This window comes from Fukomys damarensis, unplaced genomic scaffold, assembly GCF_012274545.1.
Source record: "Fukomys damarensis isolate Sample0158 unplaced genomic scaffold, DMR_v1.0_HiC HiC_scaffold_15, whole genome shotgun sequence".
In the NCBI taxonomy this organism is placed as follows: Eukaryota; Metazoa; Chordata; class Mammalia; order Rodentia; family Bathyergidae; genus Fukomys; species Fukomys damarensis.
This window is the reverse complement of record NW_022900927.1, coordinates 6,232,580-6,252,328: the sequence shown is the minus strand read 5'-3', so window position 1 is coordinate 6,252,328 and position 19,749 is coordinate 6,232,580. Positions and strand designations below refer to the sequence as shown.

Sequence of the window (19,749 nt, the reverse complement as noted above, 5' to 3'; positions counted from 1 at the left end):
AAAGAGTATCACTCAGAAAGTGATGAGTTATCTTATAAACTGACAGTGGTAGAGACAACAGGGTTAGTCCAGCTGGTACAGAGAAAAATCAAGATCCTGGACATGATATATGGCTTCTAAATTCTTTATGATTGGTCCTAAGAAAGGACCCAATGTAAGATTCTCAGGCAATATACTATATTAGATAAGACCCAATCTGAATCTCATCTCTGTTATTATGTTACTTTGCAAACTTTTGTTTTTGAGATAAGGTATGTGGTCCTTGCTGGCCATTAATTCATTATGCAGCCCAAGCTGGCCTTGAACTCATGTTCCTTCTGCCTCAGCCTCTTGGGTGCTGGGATTCCAGGTATGCACTTCCACCCAACCTCTTGCAGGTTTCTTAATCTTTCTGTGTCTTATTTCTTTACCTATAGAATGGAGATGATAAAACTATAGTTATCTACTTCTAAGGCTATGGAGACTCTTAGATGAGAAGAACAAATAAAACACTTAGACTAGTGCCTGACATGAGCTAAATGCTCAACAGACAATCCAGTATTATTACTTGGAAGGACTTAAGCATACAAGAACAGGGTACAGATATCCAGAATAGCAGGTGATTACTATCTAAAAATCCCACAGAGCTATGAAGCTTGAGTTCACCTAGAAGCAGGCAAGGATATTCTTAGTGGACCTAAAAAGGTACCAATGGAAAAAACATCCACCCTAGGTTTTTCTCTTTTGCTATGAAAACAATCTTCTGAACTAAAACAGGCTTCTACAGGTTTAGCAAAAAGATAAATCAATTTAAAGATCACAGCGTAATCAGCATACTTATTTGGAAATAGGATGTAACTTTTCCCCCCATACAGTAAATAATCACTTTTCAATGTTACTTTTAAAAAAATGTATACATGAAAGGTTATTTCAGAAAGCTTATCAATTATAATGTAAGTGACCTAAAACAAGGAGATGTAGAAAGGGAAGCAGAAATAGATTATCACTATAAAAATCCCAAAGTATTACTTCATGTTGCAAAATAGTTATTAAATATTTGCTAAGAAGAGGTGATCTGCAAGGCTAAAGAAAGTGTAACACCAATGAGTCAGTGTCTTTTCCTTCTCCATATCCTTAATGCAAGAAATCAGGCATTCTGAGACTTTAAAGTACATAAAAATTACCTAAGATATTTGCTAAAAATGTTTATCTCTATTACATTTCCTCATATTTAGGAGAATGGAGAGGTCTTGAGAGGTAATTCTGATGCAAATCACCTGTGGGACCACACTTTTAAGAAAGAGTGAAATGCCTTTAATTTCTACTTAATGTTTACCTACTATAAAAATAAGTGCAATATTACCTCATCATTGAGCCAATTCAGATGGTTTAGAGTTTGAATATCTTTGCGTGTAATGGTCAAGCGGAATGCTTCACTGAGAACTTCATCTTGGTTTCCATTACGAAATACATTCTTTATTTCTTTCTCCATTTCCTACAAAAACAAAAGGTGTCAGAGATCAAACACATATGGATTTACACAAATCAGATTTCTCACCAGTCCCCAGACTATATTTATTATTAACCAACTGTTTAACAATTTGCTGTTAATCAAATTACTTCTACCTAACATTTTGGTTTCAAACTCCATCATCTTCCCAATTAATTCTTCCCGTCCCACCTTGTTCTCCCTTATCTTTTTCAGGATAATATTCAAATCTTCGATTCATATCAGTTCCTAAAGTCTGAACTAACCCTGTGTACTCTGTGCTACCATATTTTCTAAGCCTATGAAAAGACCTCTTTATGTTTATTTCTGGCCCAAATGATTTGCTGCAAAATAGGAGCTTTCATAAAAGGTAGTAATGGAGTAAAGGTAGTATCTCTTAGGCACTATTTTCCTGGAAAAAGTTCATTTTACTTTAAAAAATGTAAAATATAAAATCCAGTACAAATATAATAAATATTATGCTCACCAGCTAGATGACAGATATGTATCTATGTATTTATTTATTTTGCAGTGTTGGAGACTGAACCCAGGGCCTTGTATATGCAAGGCAAGTAAGTACTCTACCACTGAGCTATATATATATCCAGCACCAATAGTTTTTCAAGGACAAGAATAACAAAGGAGCAGATTTTTAAAATGTACACAGACTTTTATGTATTTTCAAAACTTTCTACAGTAAGTTTTAATTACTATATTGAACAATGTGCTGAAGAAGATAAGGGAGAACCAGATGGGATGGGAAGAATTAATTGGGAAGATGATGGAGATTGAAACCAAAATGTTAGGTAGAAGTGATCTGATTAATGGGAACTGATAAACAGTTGGTTAATACTAAATGTAGTCTGGGGATTGGTGAGAAATCTGGTTTGTGTGCAGCCATGTGTGTTTGATCTCTGACACCTTTTATTTCTTCAGGAAATGGAGAAAGAAAAATAGCATCAGCTTACAATTTGATATTAAATTATTGCATATGTAGGGCTAGGGGTGTAGTTCAGTGGTAGAAGCACTTGTCTAGCTTGTGTGAGCACCAAAAAGAAAAAGAAAAAAATAAATCCCTAAATGAAACTGTACATACACAACCTATCTACATCAAGTAAAAATACACATAAAATTACAAATTTAGAAAATGCTTTTCCACTGAAGTTGCTAAAAGCCACTCCTAATTATTTCATCAATTTTTAATAATTCTTTTAAAAAAGTGAGGACTAGTACACAATATAAATAAAAGCAGAAATAGTCAATAAAATTTAAATACCAAGTATCCTATTGCTTTATGTTTGAAATTGCCCAAAGCATTCTTTATAAACATAATAGCTGCTAGCTGAAGAATTTAGTGTAAACTTTACCTCTGTAATTTCAGGAAATTCATCTTCACTATCACTTAACTTACGACTTTTTTTTTCTGTTTCTTGGGCAATCGTGACAGGGATTTCCTTTTCAAGAGGTACACGAAGATGTAGTTCTACTGAATCATGTACTGAATGTTCTTGTTCCTGCAATCTCTGGAAGACAGAACTTCAGCATAAGTGGGATAAAATAGAGAAATCTACTTGTCTTATGTATAGTGAGTCTTTCTGGCTGGACAGACCAAAAACATATATCACTTATATTAAAATGCTATGCTACCACACAATCTTGCAATCATAACAGCAATCACTAAAATCCAGATAACCTTCCAAACTAGTATCAACTTAAATGTGCTATTTACAATTTTATCTTAACTTTTTTACCTGATTTTGAAGCTGTAATGCTAGTGCTTTCTGCTCCTCTATCTGGCGCAATCTTTCCCGCGCTCGAGAATCATAAACACTAGTTCTAGAAAATTAAATGACAAATGTAGATTACCTTATAGAAAAACACACTATGATACATTCAGTGAATATCAAATGTAGAACCCTTACACAGATAGTCCAAAATCCTTGAACCCCTTAAACAGAAAGTCCAAAATCTTTGTTCTAATTTATACTTCACATTTACGGTAAGACAGACTGAAACAACACAGAGTTATAGAATTTATTCTAACACTTTTACTGAAATATTTAAATATATTAGCACGCTGCTCAATGTGAACAACTGACTTTTACAGACATTTGTGAATATGCAGTTTTTTTCAAGCATGCTTCTAAGATTAAGGTGATTCAAAAGATTAAAAAAAAAAAAAGGGCCGGAGATTTAGCTCAGTGGTGTGGCTGCCTGACTTGCAAGCACAAGGTCCTGAGTTCGATAACTGGTATTAAAAAAAAAAAAAGCTTCTGGGCATGTTGGTGCATGCCTGTAATCCCAGCACTTGGGAGGATGAGGCAGGAGGATGGCCATGGGTTCAGGCCAGCCTGGACTACAAAGCAAGCTATCTCAAAAAAACCAACCAACCAACCAAACAAACAAAAAACCAAGATTATGGTGAAAGTTCATTCTGGAATTCTCAAAGGAGAAAATAATAGGTTATGGAAGTTTTAATTAAAGTATTACTTTTGACAATTTTTTAAAAAATCATGACTGGGGGTCTGGGAAATGAAAAGTATATTCACAAAACTGGAGACTAAATTCTTTCAGTGATTTTGCAAACTGTGAAATAATTTAATAATTTAGTTTTACCTATACCAAACATAAGGGCATTTATTTTCCTTTCTATAAATACTTAACTTTGAAATATTTTTTCAATTCAATTTAGCTTCAACAATTATTATAGTTAAACACAAAACAGAAATATCCCAACTTTCACCACTTAACAGTTTACCCAAGTGTCACTCGGGCACCACATCTATTTACAAAGTGACTATCCGAAGTGTCGTTCAAGCAGGTGTCATTTCAACCAGTTTATTCTTGTACTGAATACATTTGATAAACTTTGTCATTTTTATATTTCCTATATTATCTTATAAAAATTAACCAAAAAAGTCATTTTTGGTCATCTTCTACTTAAGTAATTGGACTGGTAAGTGGTTAAAAGCCCAATAACTAAAGAATATTAACAGGTAATTCTTGTTAACCTTTAAAAGTAATCAGGATGATTAGTTAATTGCTTCATTTTGTCTAAGTGACAATGAAATGACTATAAAGATAATACTGAAAGCAAGTTAACTTACAATTCTTTGATCCACAGCTCTGCCTGGAAGAAAGTAGGACTATGGGTGGGAGAAGAAAAATGAGAAGGAGGCTTATGAGAAATCCAAATATTTTAACAAAAAAAGCATTCATTTAAATAGTTAAGAATACTTTGCAGTGAGGCAATACATAAAAGGTGCCTAAATGACAAATTGTAACCAAGAATGAAACAACACAAATGAGTTATCTGCATACATAAAAAGATGACCCAAAGTGCAACAGAAAAATTCAGTTTAGCACAGCTTCCTTTTTTATACGAAAGAACATTATGTGAAAAAGCACATCACTTCTCCAGATAATGTTAAGCTAGAACAGTGATGAACCTTTCAGAGACTGAATGCCCAAACTGCATCCTAAAACCTACTTACTTATAAAAAAGTGCCAACACTACAATTAAATTTGACTATATGATGTTCGCCTGCTGAAGTGATATGGCTTGCATGTCAAGAGAGAAGACTCTGCATGCCCACTGCAGCACACATGCCACAGGTCTGCCACCACTGAGCTAGAACATTACTCGTACCAAAGGGTTCATGCTGATAGACTTATTAATGATTTATCCAAATATTATGGATTCTTAGACTTCTTGTCAGTCTGACTCAAACAAAATCACAGTAGATACCAAAAATCCCTACTTAACAAAATATTCCGTTATCAAATGGCTAATGAGACAAAGCAGAAAAACAGAAACAATAAATTCCTTTCTACCTGGCCCTCCAAAGAGAACCCAAATGAATAATGTTTAGCAGAGTCACTGGTATGTTAACTGTTCTAACAGCTTCTTGTTTTTCTCAACTTTTCATCTCTTTTTAAATCTCTAAGGCATCTATCACAGAAACAATTAGAAAAGCAAATACTTTTCTAAAGGAAACTTTTAGATATACAGAATAGTGTCAAATTAGGAGTTAAGAGACCTTGGATCTCTTGGAGCTGTCTCCATTGTCTTACAATTTTGAGTATATCATGTCATTTTTATAGGCTCTGGTTTTAAGATCTGTAAATTATGGTAATTAGTTGTATTCTTAAATCTCTATAATTTCTCCTATTAAGGGCAGGAATAGGGTTTATGGGATATCCCTTGCTCCTTAGCTCAGCTTTTGAAAAATCAGTATTCTCAATCATCCTTGGGCTTCAAACTTGCAAAGGAAATGCAACTCTACTGCCTCTTCATTGTCATTGAGGTTAACAAGGGCTTATCCCCCTGGCACAGTGAACACTTAATTAACAATAAAGATAGAAAATCAGAGATCAGTGGTAGCACTGTGAAGGCTGTGTAATATCAAAAACAAATGAGCATGAGATGACATTTACTACATGATATAAAGATATGAAAAAAAAACACCCAGAATTTCATGGCAATGTTACTCAAATGTCTACCTCCTTTTCTAAAGAATAAATCTGATGAAGACACAAATTTTTGTCTATTTTGTAAACTACTGTATTCTCTACAACTAAAATAATCCTACAGAGTAGGCACTTTGTATTAGTTGAATAAAGGAATAATATAGGGACAAGCACTTTCTCTTCAATGGCTCAAAGTATCTGCTGGCTTAAAAATGACAAATGTAAGGGAAGTTTGCTTTTCCAAAGAGGTCATGCATTATCTCTCAGATAATTAAAGGATATATAATGGAAAGATAAACTAATAATATCTACAACATTTTTGTACACTCATTTAGTGCTTTATATGTGCAACTCTGTTCTGTTTTATACATTAGTTAAACCTCATGATTATTTAATCCTCAACATAATATATAGCAAGGAATTATTACTTATACGGATGAGAAAATTGAAGTTTGGCTGGATAATTTGTCTTGAACAGCCAGGATTAGAAATCTTACCTGTCCAATTCCAAAGACTGTGTTTTACTTAGTGTTAAAATACCTTTCAGCAGATCAATGCTTTTTTAACAAAAAGGGGGAAAAATGAGTACTTGGAACACTTAAAAGAGCATTTCAGACTCTAAGAAATTCATTTATTTAGCAAGGATTTATTTATTAAGCATTTCTCACATGCCAGGCACTATAATCAGCACTGGATGATAAATACAAAAGTATCAGTAACAAACAAGGTACAAGGATAGGTAAAAGACTAATGTTATCTGGAGAAGACAGAAATCTTTTGAGGAAAAAGATAACTGGATCAGATTTTGAAGAGTCTACCAAGTGAACAAGGAGAAAAAAAGAATTCTAGGTATAAGGATCAGAATATATAAAGTTAAACAGGTATGAAACACCATGTCATAGTCCAAGAAAAAAAGAGCAAATACTCACTGCAGGAACTTAAGTGAGAGACAGTGGTGGGAAATTAAACTAATCAACCATGCTTTGGGATAGGAGATTCTAACTTCAACAAACAGTACAATTTATCCAAGCTTATTCAACAGGTCATTTCTCAACTCATTCTTCAGTCATCACTAGGAGAAACCCTCCATTATGGAAGGGCAAATTTAGAGAAGAAGCAGAGAACTGAGACCACGCTTTTTACCGGAGATCAACTTCTTCCCAAGAAAGAATGTCTATTTCTTTTCATATCCTGTGAAACATTTTTAAAAGTACTTTACCTGTAAGTTATTCTTCACAACAATTCAATAATTAAGGTATTAATACTGACATTTTATTGATAAGTAAACAAAGGTTCAGAAGAATAGTATCTCCAAAGTTGTGTGAAGCCTGAAAAAGCCAAGAGAAGAATCCAAGCCTGGCTCCAAAAAATATATAAGAAATACAGAATCCAAATTAAACTTTCCCTGGGATTTTTAGATTTATAGAGAATTTTAAAGAATACCTAAAGTCTAGGAGAACTGCAAAGCAGCAATGGAACTGAGATGAAGAGGAACATTCTATTATCTCTAATCTTCTCAATGCAAAATGATGTCATTATTCTAAGTAACTGAATTGCCAAGGCAATGTATAGCAAAGGCACAGTGATCTAAGTAGTGACTTACTGGATTACAGAGGAACAATTATTTGATACCTCCAAGAGAAATAAAGTTATACATAGAAGAGTACACCTGAATTGAGATTTAAAAAGACAAGAGATACTGCCAGACAGACAAGTTGAGGGAGAGAGGACATTCTAGGCAGAAGGAACACTGAATGTGAATGTAAAAAAACAAATGTGTATTTACAAGCTAGTAACAGTCCAGCATATCAAAACACATGAATCTCATATTATCTATTGTATATAGCTTTTCTCTCACTTTCATCATATCTTTGCCCAACTAACACTTTCTCAGACTTACCCTGATTACCCCAAATAGTGTTCCCCAAGACTAAGTTATATATTATCCTATTTTACTTTTCTTCATTGCATCTGTAACCACCAGGTATATATGTTTATTTGCTTGCTACTTGTACCCTACCATTCCCCTCAAATGAAATACAGGTCTTTGAGAACACAGCATTCATTTTGTTCATTGCTATTATCCCAAATGTCTATGCCAGTATTTAGAAAACAGGGGGCTCTCAATAAATACTTGGTAGTTAAAGGAAAGCGTCAGTATGTGTAACAGAAAGTGTGGCTTGCGGAGGAAGTGCTTTGTACAACATATTAAGGAGTTGCGGGCTTAGTTCTATTCTGACAAGCCATGCTTGAAGGAGCTTAATAAGTGATCATCAAACTCCTTTAATGAATGATCAAACAGGAATTTTTACATCATTCTGTTGGCAGTATGGAAGATGGACCAAAGAACAAGGTAGAAGAATGAATTAGTGAACACGAAGATGGAATGAAGAACAAAATGACAGCTGGAGGAAAGAAGATCAATTAGAAAGTCACTGAAATAATTCAAATAATACATGAGAGAGGTTTGAATAGAGGCAATTTTATATCATGTAACTCTTAGTGAAAGAAATTGTGATTAAAGAATAGGAAACAATATGTTAAGAATGACCTTTTTCCTAAGTTTACCTGGGAGTTGGAGTCTGAGAATCTTTCACTTTGAGTAAAATCACAGAGTCTGATCCTAAACAAAGAAACACAAGAGCATTTCATTATTAATAAAATTCTACCGTTATATTTTCTAGATGTATTAGCTTAAGTTCCTAAACTGTTATACTCTATTTCCATAAAAACAATACATCACAAGGACAAAGATAAGATGGAAGAGAAAAAGAGGTGAGTCCATTTTCATTGAGACAAGAAAAAGTCTTAGTGAAGAGCTTGCCTCAGGAATAAGGAAATCACTCTGAAATATAAGCATTTTGTCTTTCAGCATCTACTCCTTGGTCATACTTGCTCCCTGTGCTCTTCTTTCTCTTTCTGGGAAATAAGAACATGCCAGGATTTCCTGAAAGCCTTAAGTTTATGATGTACTATGAAACGGAATTAAGTGAAGGAAGGGAAAGAACAAGGGGAAGGGAAGGAGGAAAAGGAGGGAAGGGAAAGAGAAATAGCACTATAGGAGGAGTCTAAAGAGTACAATTTTATCATTCTATTGTTTATTTTTTGTGTTAAATACTCACCAAGGGCAGAATCATATCCTCTAAAGTGCTATGATGAGAATCTCATTTAAAGTATATATTAAATCATACAAGCAAAGTAATAGTGCAGTGTAACATACTTGGTCAAGTCCAGCTGTATTTAAGTGTCTGCCATACAATGTACGCTTCTGAAACTAAAGAAGGTTTTTTTTTGCTTTTTAAAACTGAGAGTTTCCAGTAAATCACTTCATAAAATATAGTGCAAGCTTTTATGTAGCTATAATGATGCCACCATGGTGATGCAACCAAAAATTTTAATCTTTAAATGAGAATTTTCAAAAAGTGATGATTAGGGCCAGGGATTTAGCTCAGTGGTTCCACTGCCTGCTTTGCAAGTGCAAGATCCCCAACTTCGATCCCCAGTACCAAAGAAAAAGAAAAGTGATGATTAAAAAAAAATGAACTGAGGAAGAAACTGGTGCTCAATCTATCAAAAGATCACTACTATGTCTAACCACTTAATTGAAAGCTTGTTTTAATTTACAGACCAATATACCATTAAGAACTTATTGAATACATACATACCAAAAAAGTAGGACATTATAGCAAAACCTTAACAACACCAATGCTAAGATACTGAATGATTTTATAAGTTGAAAGAAAGCTCTTTTGTTTCCAAAATTCGATCATAATCATTCTTAAATGCATAAACCTTCTATATAGATTTATTTTTTTGTACTGGGGATTGAACTTGGGACCTTGAACTTGCAAGTCAGGTGGTGGAACCACTGAGCTAAATCCCAGCCCTTCTACACAGATTTAATAAACATCACATAGTAAACACTTGTACTTCACTATTTATTTTTCAAAGCTCCTATAACTTTAGAGTACTTCATTTTCATTATAAAGAAACACACAGTAAGTGCTGAATCAGGGGCCGGGGATTTAGCTCAGTGGCATTTCAACTGCCTGGTAAGTGTAAAGTTCTGAGTTCGATCCCTGGCACCCCCCCAAAAAAAAGTGCTGAACTGGGCTGAATATAGTCTGAATCTAGGCTCTGTACAGGAAGTTAATCATTTATATAAAATATTTTATTCAGATCATTTGCCTTTAAATCAGGTATGCATGCCTCAATGCATGCCTGGGATGCTGAGGCAGGATGATCATTAAGTATGAGCTGCTCCGCTTAGCAATTCAGGGAGATTCTGTCTCAAAATAAAGAACTGAGGATGTCACTCAGTGTAGCCCCCCAAAAAACCCCTTCATAGAGGAAAAAAGAAGAATATTTTATTTATAGGTTTATAGTTTCCTCATGGCATGGTTAAATAAATATTACATAAAGTTTCATACATGTTAATTAAGTTATATGTATATTACAGTGTTGCCAGTAATTCTTATAAACAGCTAAATTCCTGTTAGAATTAAAAGTAGTTACTTATCATTTTACCTTCAGATTGTGTATTTGATGCTGGTAAATTATCTGGCTGGTGTGGAAGAGAATGCTGGGGCTGATGGCAAGGATCATAATCTTTGGATCCAAACGCAACATCTGGAACATATGATGACAGGGAATATGCACTATGAGACAGCTGTTCGTGGGTAGTTACAATGCTGGCCGATCCAGATGATGAAGTGTCAGAGCCAATGATATGAGATGTACAAGAGTTTCCATTTTTAAACAGGGAGTCTCCCAAAGCATCTTTATTGGAACTAAGACATCGTGACCTACCACGAGAAGGATATAGTTTCAATATCAAATAACAAATTGTAAAATTAAATTAATCTAAAAGATACTTCTGTGACTCACAGGTGTAAAGGAAAATGTGTGGTCGGTTTGGCTACAGAGAACTGTTTTCCTGTGACCATCTGTAGCAGTTGTCTGTAGATCTCTCTCTCTTCTTCTTTAACTGTCTGTAAGGGGGAAAAAAGATCTTAAATATATGTGATGAGGCAAGTATTTCTTGATGTGGGACTAGATGGGATCTCAGAAGCTCCATCAAAGGTCAGGCAGAGTCCTAATGATCATTAATGACTACAGGATATGAAACCAAAAGCAGGCAATCACCTTTTAAGTCAAATGACAGAATTCCAGAAATAAAACATTTGAGGACTTCTATATTAGGATTCCAACAAAACCCTTGAGACCTGATTCCTGTTATAAAGATGACAAGGAAGTAGCCAGAATAATCAAGGTCAGTGAGAGGGAGATATTGCTATGCTATTTTCCTATTCTATTCAAGTGTAGGTATTTTCCAGACATGGTTTTCTTCTTCAACCTTTTTTTCTGTAAGTTCCAATACATACTCTAACATACAATTGTTTACTTGAATATCTACTATAGCCCAGTCACTAAAGATAATGCATTGAATAAAGTTCTTGTCCTTGAGGAGTTTACATTAAAGGGATGACAAAACCCAATTGAGTAGTATGAAAAATATTAAAGGATACAGAAAGTGATAGAGGAGGAATGACAGGGACATGTAAGATCTCCCTAAAAAGGTGATATTTCAGTAGAAATCTAAACAAAAGGAGGAAGTAATTCATAAAAATAAATGAGTATTCTAAATGGAGAAATAGCCAATATACAAAGCACTGAGACAAGAATGTGCCTCGTGTTCAAGAAGTAGTAAGGTCAATGTGAATGAACGGCAGAAAGAAATGAGGTCACTTAGCAGAGAACCAGCTTACATAAGGATTTGTAATCATGGTAAAGCATCAACCCTATACATATCTCCTGGAAGCAACGGGCTATGTTCATTAAATAACATCTTACATACTGTTTAATACAACCATCTGTCTTCACAAAATAATTTTTTTTCAAGTACTAGAGATTGAACCTAGGGCATTCCCACTGAGCTACAATCTCAGCCTTTTGTTTTTTTGTTTTGTTTTTTATTTTAAGATAGGGTCTCATTAAATCTTGGACTTCAACATGTGATCCTTCTGCCCCCCAAAGTGCTGGGATTACAGGACTGCTCCACATACTGGGCTAGTTTTTTCTTCTTGAATCTTTTATTGTTGTTGTTGCTACATGGTAAATTATAATTACATTTTCAGTATAGTATTACTCATGTACTAGAATACATTTGACTTATTTGTATGACAACTCCCTATTAAAAAGAAACTATCTTATATTTGAATAGCTGTGTGATAGAAAAGGAGAACTAACTTAGTTGAGTATTTGGTAAAATAATGGGCCCAAGAGGGGAAAAAAAAATTTGCTCTGTTTTATGTGGAAAAATAGTATTTTATCCCTTAGACATAAATATTGTACCCAAAATGATGGTGATCTCCTCTTGTGTTTGTGAAGAGACTCTTTACAATATTGGAAAGGTAACTAAAAACAGCACAAAACTTATAGTTAGAAAAAGATAGTCACCAGGTATAAATTAATATCAATAACCAAAGCTGTATTTTGGGCTATTCTACTGGACAGAATATTTGAGAAATAAACTTAAAAGCCATAATTAAAATGGTATCTCAGCAGGGTACAATGGCACATGCCTATAACCCCAGCATTCAGGGAGGATAAAGTAGGAGGAGTTCAAGTATGAGTTCTATATGGGCAACTTAGTGTGGACTCTGTCTCAAAATAAAAAGTAAAAGGCTATACAGCTCAGTGGGCATGTAGCTAAGTGGTAGAGTACCCCTGGGTTTATCCCCCCCATACCAAAAACATAAAATAAACATTTTTATATTAACACCTAAAATTGCCACTCTGAACATTAAGTAAAGAGTAAAATGAAACACCATTACAGGTTACAAAACTGGAAAAAAAAATTTGTGTTGACCAACAGTGATCTTTTACATACAGGAAAGGTTTGTTACCTAGTACTTTACTGACCAGAGTTTTTACACCCCCCCAATACAAGCGCTGACTTTACTTTCTAAATATACCAAATAACCTAATTAATGCACATTAGAGTTAACAATAAGTTGTTTCCAGAAGAGGTAAAATGAAAGGAAAGGGAAATCATACCAAATTGTGAAAATTAACTCCAAATTAACCAAACATGCATTGCATTCTCACTGTCTTACAGCAGTGGGTAAAAAATAAAAGCTTTGATTATATAATCATATCATACAGAGAAAATTAAAGCATATAACTTAGTGTGACAGGCTGTATCACAGAGTACCTCCTGGCACCAAGACTGTTACTCCAACACATAACAACCTCAGGAGAACACTGAGAAAAGTGAAACAGAAAGGCTCTTGGTTCTATCCTAATGACATCAGCCACAAAAGCTAAAAACACTTTTTACCAGTCATGGTGGTACACACCTGCAATCCCAGCATTCTGGAGGCTGAGGCAGGAGGATTGCCAATAGTGTGTTCAAGTCCAGCCTGAACAACATAGTGAGACCCTGTCTCAAAAAGACAAAAAATAAAACCAGAAAACCACCTCTCCCTCATGTTAGGTTTTCTTAATAAATTTATAAATAAGGCATAAAGAATGGACCACGAAGTAACTTTGCTAATGCAAATTAAGAGAAACCTAGATTAATGTAAAATCTGATTAAAAGCCTAACATGAAAACCACCTACAAATCATTTTCTCAATGTACCTCCAAAGAAAATTTTCTTTCTGATCCCAAACAACCTCATACAGTTCATAGATAAATATACTGAATAGAAATAAATTATCCACATATCAAATAATTACCCAAGGCTCATTAAGTCTTTTACTTTAAGTTTAAAGTAATTTGTGCTTTTAAAAGGTTTAAGTTAAGAACTTTCCCTGTTTTACATGTTAACTTGGAGGTCATAGGGTTCTATTTTTTTTTTTTTTTTAATGAGAACAAAAATCACTGGTTCATTATATTCTACCTAGAACCATTTCAAAGAAAAGATAGTTTAGGAAACTTTCAAAAGAACATATATAACATTTGGCTTTATCAAAAGAATGCATAAAAAGGTAAGTCTCTTAAAACTTCAAACATAATCCTATTTTAAAGCATCTAGTACTATAAAGTAAAAAACATCTTTCCTTACAGATTAAACTGTTTTTTACTTAAATTAGGAAACTAACAGGGAAAGAAGCAGTAACTAGATAATATGGTAAATATGTTACTTTTCTTTTGCAGTGCCAGGCACTGAGTCCAAGACCTTCACACCCAGCTATATTTCCACCCAGCCTTTCTTTTTTCTGTTTATTTTTTAAAGACATGGGGGTTCATTCACTAAATTGCCCATGCTGGGCTCAAATATTCATCCTCCTCACTCAGTCTCCAAGGGTGCTGGTATTACATGCACATGCCCAGCTTAATGTTGTATTTTAGAGCCTAATAATGGACAAAGAAAAGTTTTTAAAAGTATAAGAGTAACTAGAGTACTAAATTTTATTAAGAAAAAATAGAATTAAAAAAAATATCTGTGGCCAGGCTGAAATCCCAGTACTCTGGGAGGAGGAGGAAAGTAAATTGCAAATTTGAGCACTGTCTGGGCAATTTAATAACACGGTGAGACCCTGACTCAAACTTAAAAAATAAAAAAAATTAAAAATGGGCTGGGATGTAGCTCAGTGTGAAGGTGCTGGGTTTAATCCCAATACAATCAATCAATCTATCAATCTGTACTTTGTAAAAATCTGTGACAGATTCCTATAATTAAGCGATGTTCTGTAAGAGGCTCCATGATAAATCTGAACCATAAGACTATAAAAATTGAAGAAGACTCTCAATGAAATTTTAGCAAGTGACTAAACTGTTATGAATTATTTAAATAGCTTTTCATGTTGTTTAATGGCTTTATTACATAAATTTCAAGTACATAATTTAGTAATTTTCTGTTAAGTGCAAAATGCTTGGTCTATGACAAAACTAATGTACTGAAGAAAAATAAGAATAAAACCATTACATTTTAAATGCTGTTTAATAAATTCTAGAGAAGCATGTCTGAAAGCAACACGTAATGAACAAGAAATTATTTTTCCTTTATCATTTACAATTTTATTGTAAGTAATATATCTTCTTTTTCAAACAGAAATTTACACCTTTTATAACAGCACTATCCAACAGAAGCTTCTGGGACGATGGAAATGTTCTATACCTGTAATGTCTAATATGGTAACCACTAGCAATATGTAGCTAAGGAATACTTCAAATGTGACTAGTGCAATAGCAACAAAATTTTTCATTTTACTTAAATAATGCTTGTGGTAGTGGTTACTCTACTGAACAGCATAGCATAGAACACTGCCATTTTAATCACCCATACTATACAGCCACCACTTGCATATTTCTAGATACTTTCAAACCCATTATAAGACCAAATGCACAGTAGCAGCACCATCTTAATTTTATACATAGCTCCATATTCCTAAAGTTGATAAAATCAGCATTAAAATTAATACCTAATTTCCTTAGATATTACATAACAAATACATGTCTCTTGGAGATCCCAGTATTACCACGGGATTGTAAGTTCCCATCAATAAATACTGCATAATCTATAATATACGATTAAATTATTAAATAATCTGTTGAAAGATGGGTAATAAACTTTGTCCCAATATTTTGTCCTACTTATACAGGTTATTCTGTTACACACTGTGGCTTGCTTTATATAGCAAGAAAATACAGATCAAAAAAATTAACAAAGGCAAAATTTCTTGCACCTCTTTCATGGCTTAGATTCAATACTCAGCATCTTTGCACTGTATGAAGGGAAACTCTAGCTTCATGTCCTCCACTGACCTAGCCTATGACTGGGAGGGTTAGTTAAAGGATGAAAACAGTCCCCACAAATCCTCAGGACAGCAATGGAGGTGAAAGGAAGGCAGGACTTGGTGGTCCGAAGGAGTGGCAGCTAAGAGAATGACAGTTTACAATGAAGACATGGAGATTACAGGATCGAAGATATATTAGTTACTTTCTCATTGCTGGGACAAAATACCTGACACTTGGAACTTACAGAAAGAGATATTTATTTTGGCTCACAGTCTTAGAGAAGTCAGTCTATGGCTGGTTGGCTCCAAGGCAGAAATGCTATGGCACAGGACAGCTGCTCATTCCATGGCAGCCAGCAAATAGAACAAGGGAAGAGTGCCAGAACAAAGGGGTAAGGGACCAGACAGACCACCACAACCCACAAAGACACACCTGTAACTGTGCTCCACCAATATGGTGGAGGTAAATCTCCAAAGCCAATCAAGCTCAAACTACTAATCCCTAAACTGCCACAATGGGAACCTAGGTAGCCACATGCGAAAGGTTAGAGTTGGGCAGGCTGCTCTCAGCTGCTATGCTGCTAGTTTCCTTTTTTGCGTAATCTTTCTGTACCCTTTAAATTCACAAGTCTAGTAATTAAGAAAAAAATTAGGTATGTATGTAATAAATAATATATACTTGGGACAAAATTCAATTGTACAAAAGGTATAACAAAGAATAAACTTCCTTTCATTGTTGCCAGAGCCTATCATTGAAAGGAAATGTTGCCACTTCTAACTTTGTCCCACTGAATATTTACTAGTTCTGCCATTCCTCCCTTGACTATTTTAGATTGAATACAAACTTAGAACTAAAAAAATTCACATTTTTACTCAACATTTACTAATATCACAAATAAGCTTTGCCACCTAAAATATCCTCAGTTATCAAATTAATCACTTAGCACGTAATGCTATATTCTTGACTCCACACTCACCAGGATTAATAGGTAGGAACCATACCACTGTACTAAATAAAAGAAGGCATACTACATAAATTTCTTCACAAGAACTGGGTTTTAGGCCTGCCATTTACCAGTTATGTGACCACTTATTTTCCATATTTGTAAACTATGGATATTAACTCACCTTTATCTATTTCATGCGTTAAAAGAACTCAATACAATAATATATGTAGAAAGCACCCTAATAATGTATAAATGTAGTCATTGTTACTCATTTGTCTTTCTACTGTAAAGCTAACTAGATGTGTACTAAACACACAACTGAACAGATATAAGCATACTTCCTACTGTGCAAATTATATGCTAGGTAATATCAAGAAAACAGATTTTTTTCCCCTCAAGTTTACTGAATGGATTTAACTCAAGTGTCAATAGAACATACTTCTTTTTGGGAAAGCCTAAGACCTCGAAGATGATCCTACTTATAAAGAAAGGATATAAACTGTTACGTGATTTTCCTTTTATATTGGGGAAAATTATTCCTTTTTTGTTTTTGGTACCATGGATTGAACTGGGGTCCTTGCGCTTCGAGGCAGGTAGTGGCAGAAGGGGAAAATCATTCCTAATAAGAAAAGCAGGTATTCTACCAAAGCAAATTTTATTAAAACAAAACTGCTGAGCAAATTAACAGTTTTGCTATAGGAAGTAACAGTTCAGAAAGGTTTAAAAAAAAAAGTCTGATGTACAGAAAAAGTCATTTAGGCAACTCTGAAGATTTAGTAAAGCCAGCCAGAAAACAAGAACAGAAGATCTAAGTCCTGCTAAAATAGCTCAATTGCCATAGATTTTCAAAGTAATTAAGAAATAAAAAGCCAGAAAGGATAAAGTAAATAGAATCATTATAAACATCTAAATCAGCAAATGGTTCAATGTAGGGGAAAATTTTAACTTTTAGTAGTTTTTGATGCAGATTTTCTTACCTCTTCTGCTGTACTAACATGTCGTCGCTGAGACTTCTTAGGGCTTAAAAGACTTCGTCGACAAGAACCGCTCCAAGATGGACTTGCAACAGGCTTAATAGGAAAAGATTTTTCATATGCAGACATATGGCAGTGATGGTTTGACTTTCCTGTAAATGGGTTTGATAATCCACTAAAAAAAAGTTTGTAAGAAAGAAAAACAGTTAAGTCTATTTCAAGAAATAACAAGAAATTAAAAACAGTAAGTACACCAGTTGTGGGAAAATTATACATTTATATTTGATTAATTATAAACTTATATAGATAAGATACATGTGGTTTTAGTATCAGGTTCTCCCACTTAAAAGTCTGCTCTTGTTGATCCCTGGTACCAAAACAAAACTAAACAAATAAAAGCCTGCTCTTGATATTAGCCAAAAGGCCAAGAAGTGATTGCCACTTAAAAGTCTGTGTTAAGCTGGGCAGAGTGCCAAATCAGATAGTTATCAGATACAGTACTTAAAGACATCTATTTCTTAGATCAACAATCTAGAACTTCCTTTGGTCAGGAATCACATAACTGTGTGGTATGATAAGCACACAGACTAGAATTCTTTGGAAAGCCTTGGTTTCAGGTAGGTAGAGAGATAGATAGATAGATAGATAGACAGACAGACAGACAGACAGATAAATAGATATTTTCTTTTACCCCAGCTCTGCCCACAAGTTCTATGGAGGGAATTACTTTAAATATGTACAGGTGGATGAAGATGAAGCATCATAATAAACTTTTAAACTGAATCTTAAAATTTCCTAGAAGACCAACAGAGGGCTTCAATTGTTTATTTTAAAAACTGCCAGAAAGAATCCCATTAGGCTACATCACTTTATGAATCCTCCTTTGGCCTCATTATTCCCTGCTTGAGAATTTTGTTTATGTTTCTTTATACTACTTGTGCCTTATCTAGTGAGAAAAATCTTTTTGTGAACTCAAAAGACCATCTGTAAGGCTCAATCATTTTTTAAGTTTTGCTCCTGCTGTGTGATCTTTTTCATCAATCACTACCCAGAAAATCTGAGGTGCTTACACTACCATAATGAATTTTCCTATCTTTCCCTGCTGAGTACTGAGAACAGAGTTCTAGAGCTAAGCTGAATTCAATGAATTCAACTCTTCAAATTATTGCACGTGGTCTGAATCCAAAGACTAAATCTAAATAAGGTTAAAAAAGCACATATTCTCTCTTAAGTTTCTAAATTCTACTAGTTTAGACTGAGAATTTCATGAACAGCTTACTTCTTTTTTTGGTACTGGGAATCAAACTCAGGACCTTGCACTTGCAAGGCAAGCGGCAGCACTACTGAGCTAAACCCCCAGGCCCCAACAGCTTACTTGTTTTAGGCTGAGTAGCTACAGCTAGAAAAAGATGACAATCTAGGTTATTATAGCAGTTTGGAAGAAATAGCATGGATTCTCCACTATGTCTTTTGCACTTTGAACATACCAGAGTGTGCATTTGTATATTTTAATGTAAAAAATCTTTTATCTTAAAAAAAAAAAAAGTGAGGATATCTTACAATGCCAGAAAACAGGAATGTTAAAATTCAAAAATGAATGAGGTTGGGCTAGAAATAAGCAAGTTTGATAGGGAATTCCTTTGGCCAAAGTTTTGAGAACACAAGCATTGAAAGGATAACAATTACAGTGAATTGAAATACCTAATGATAATTAAAATCCCTAATGATACTCAAAAAATAGAAAAAAAATTCATTTAAACAGTAAGTAGCTATTAAAAATACTGTGAAAATTATTATTAAAAATACTGTGAAGGGCCAGGGATTTAGCCCAGCGGTTCGGTGGCCTTCCTTGCAAGCACAAGGACCTGAGTTCAATCCCTGGTACCAAAAAAACAAAACAAAACAAAAAATACTGTGAAAATTCTAATTTACCCTGCCTTTCCCCTAAGTAATATATCTCAGGGTAACACAGCCCAAGCTGATGAAAAAGTGAGTTCCAATTAAAAAGTAAAGAAGAAATGAAAAAAATTACAAAAATATCACTTCATTAGCTCTAATAAAATTACTATCAGGTAAGGATTATCAACTGGAATTAGTAACTATTAGGTGAATGGTTGATGTGAAATTGCTTGTTTATATTATCC

General features: G+C 34.2%; 1 protein-coding gene across 3 annotated transcripts in view; it reads right to left on the bottom strand.

Moving 5' to 3' along the window:
• The window catches only part of Senp1 (SUMO specific peptidase 1), a 53,727-nt gene that overhangs the window by 18,368 nt on the left and 15,610 nt on the right, over positions 1-19,749 (bottom strand). For all 3 annotated transcript variants that reach the window (XM_033763565.1, XM_010638315.3, XM_033763566.1), the window contains exons 6-13: positions 17,609-17,780; positions 10,826-10,929; positions 10,466-10,743; positions 8,507-8,561; positions 4,576-4,614; positions 3,220-3,304; positions 2,836-2,991; positions 1,343-1,474 (exon numbers count right to left, since the gene is read on the bottom strand). In XM_033763565.1, coding sequence (XP_033619456.1) covers positions 1,343-1,474; positions 2,836-2,991; positions 3,220-3,304; positions 4,576-4,614; positions 8,507-8,561; positions 10,466-10,743; positions 10,826-10,929; positions 17,609-17,780 — 1,021 coding nt within the window. The remainder of the gene's footprint in view (positions 1-1,342; positions 1,475-2,835; positions 2,992-3,219; positions 3,305-4,575; positions 4,615-8,506; positions 8,562-10,465; positions 10,744-10,825; positions 10,930-17,608; positions 17,781-19,749) is intronic.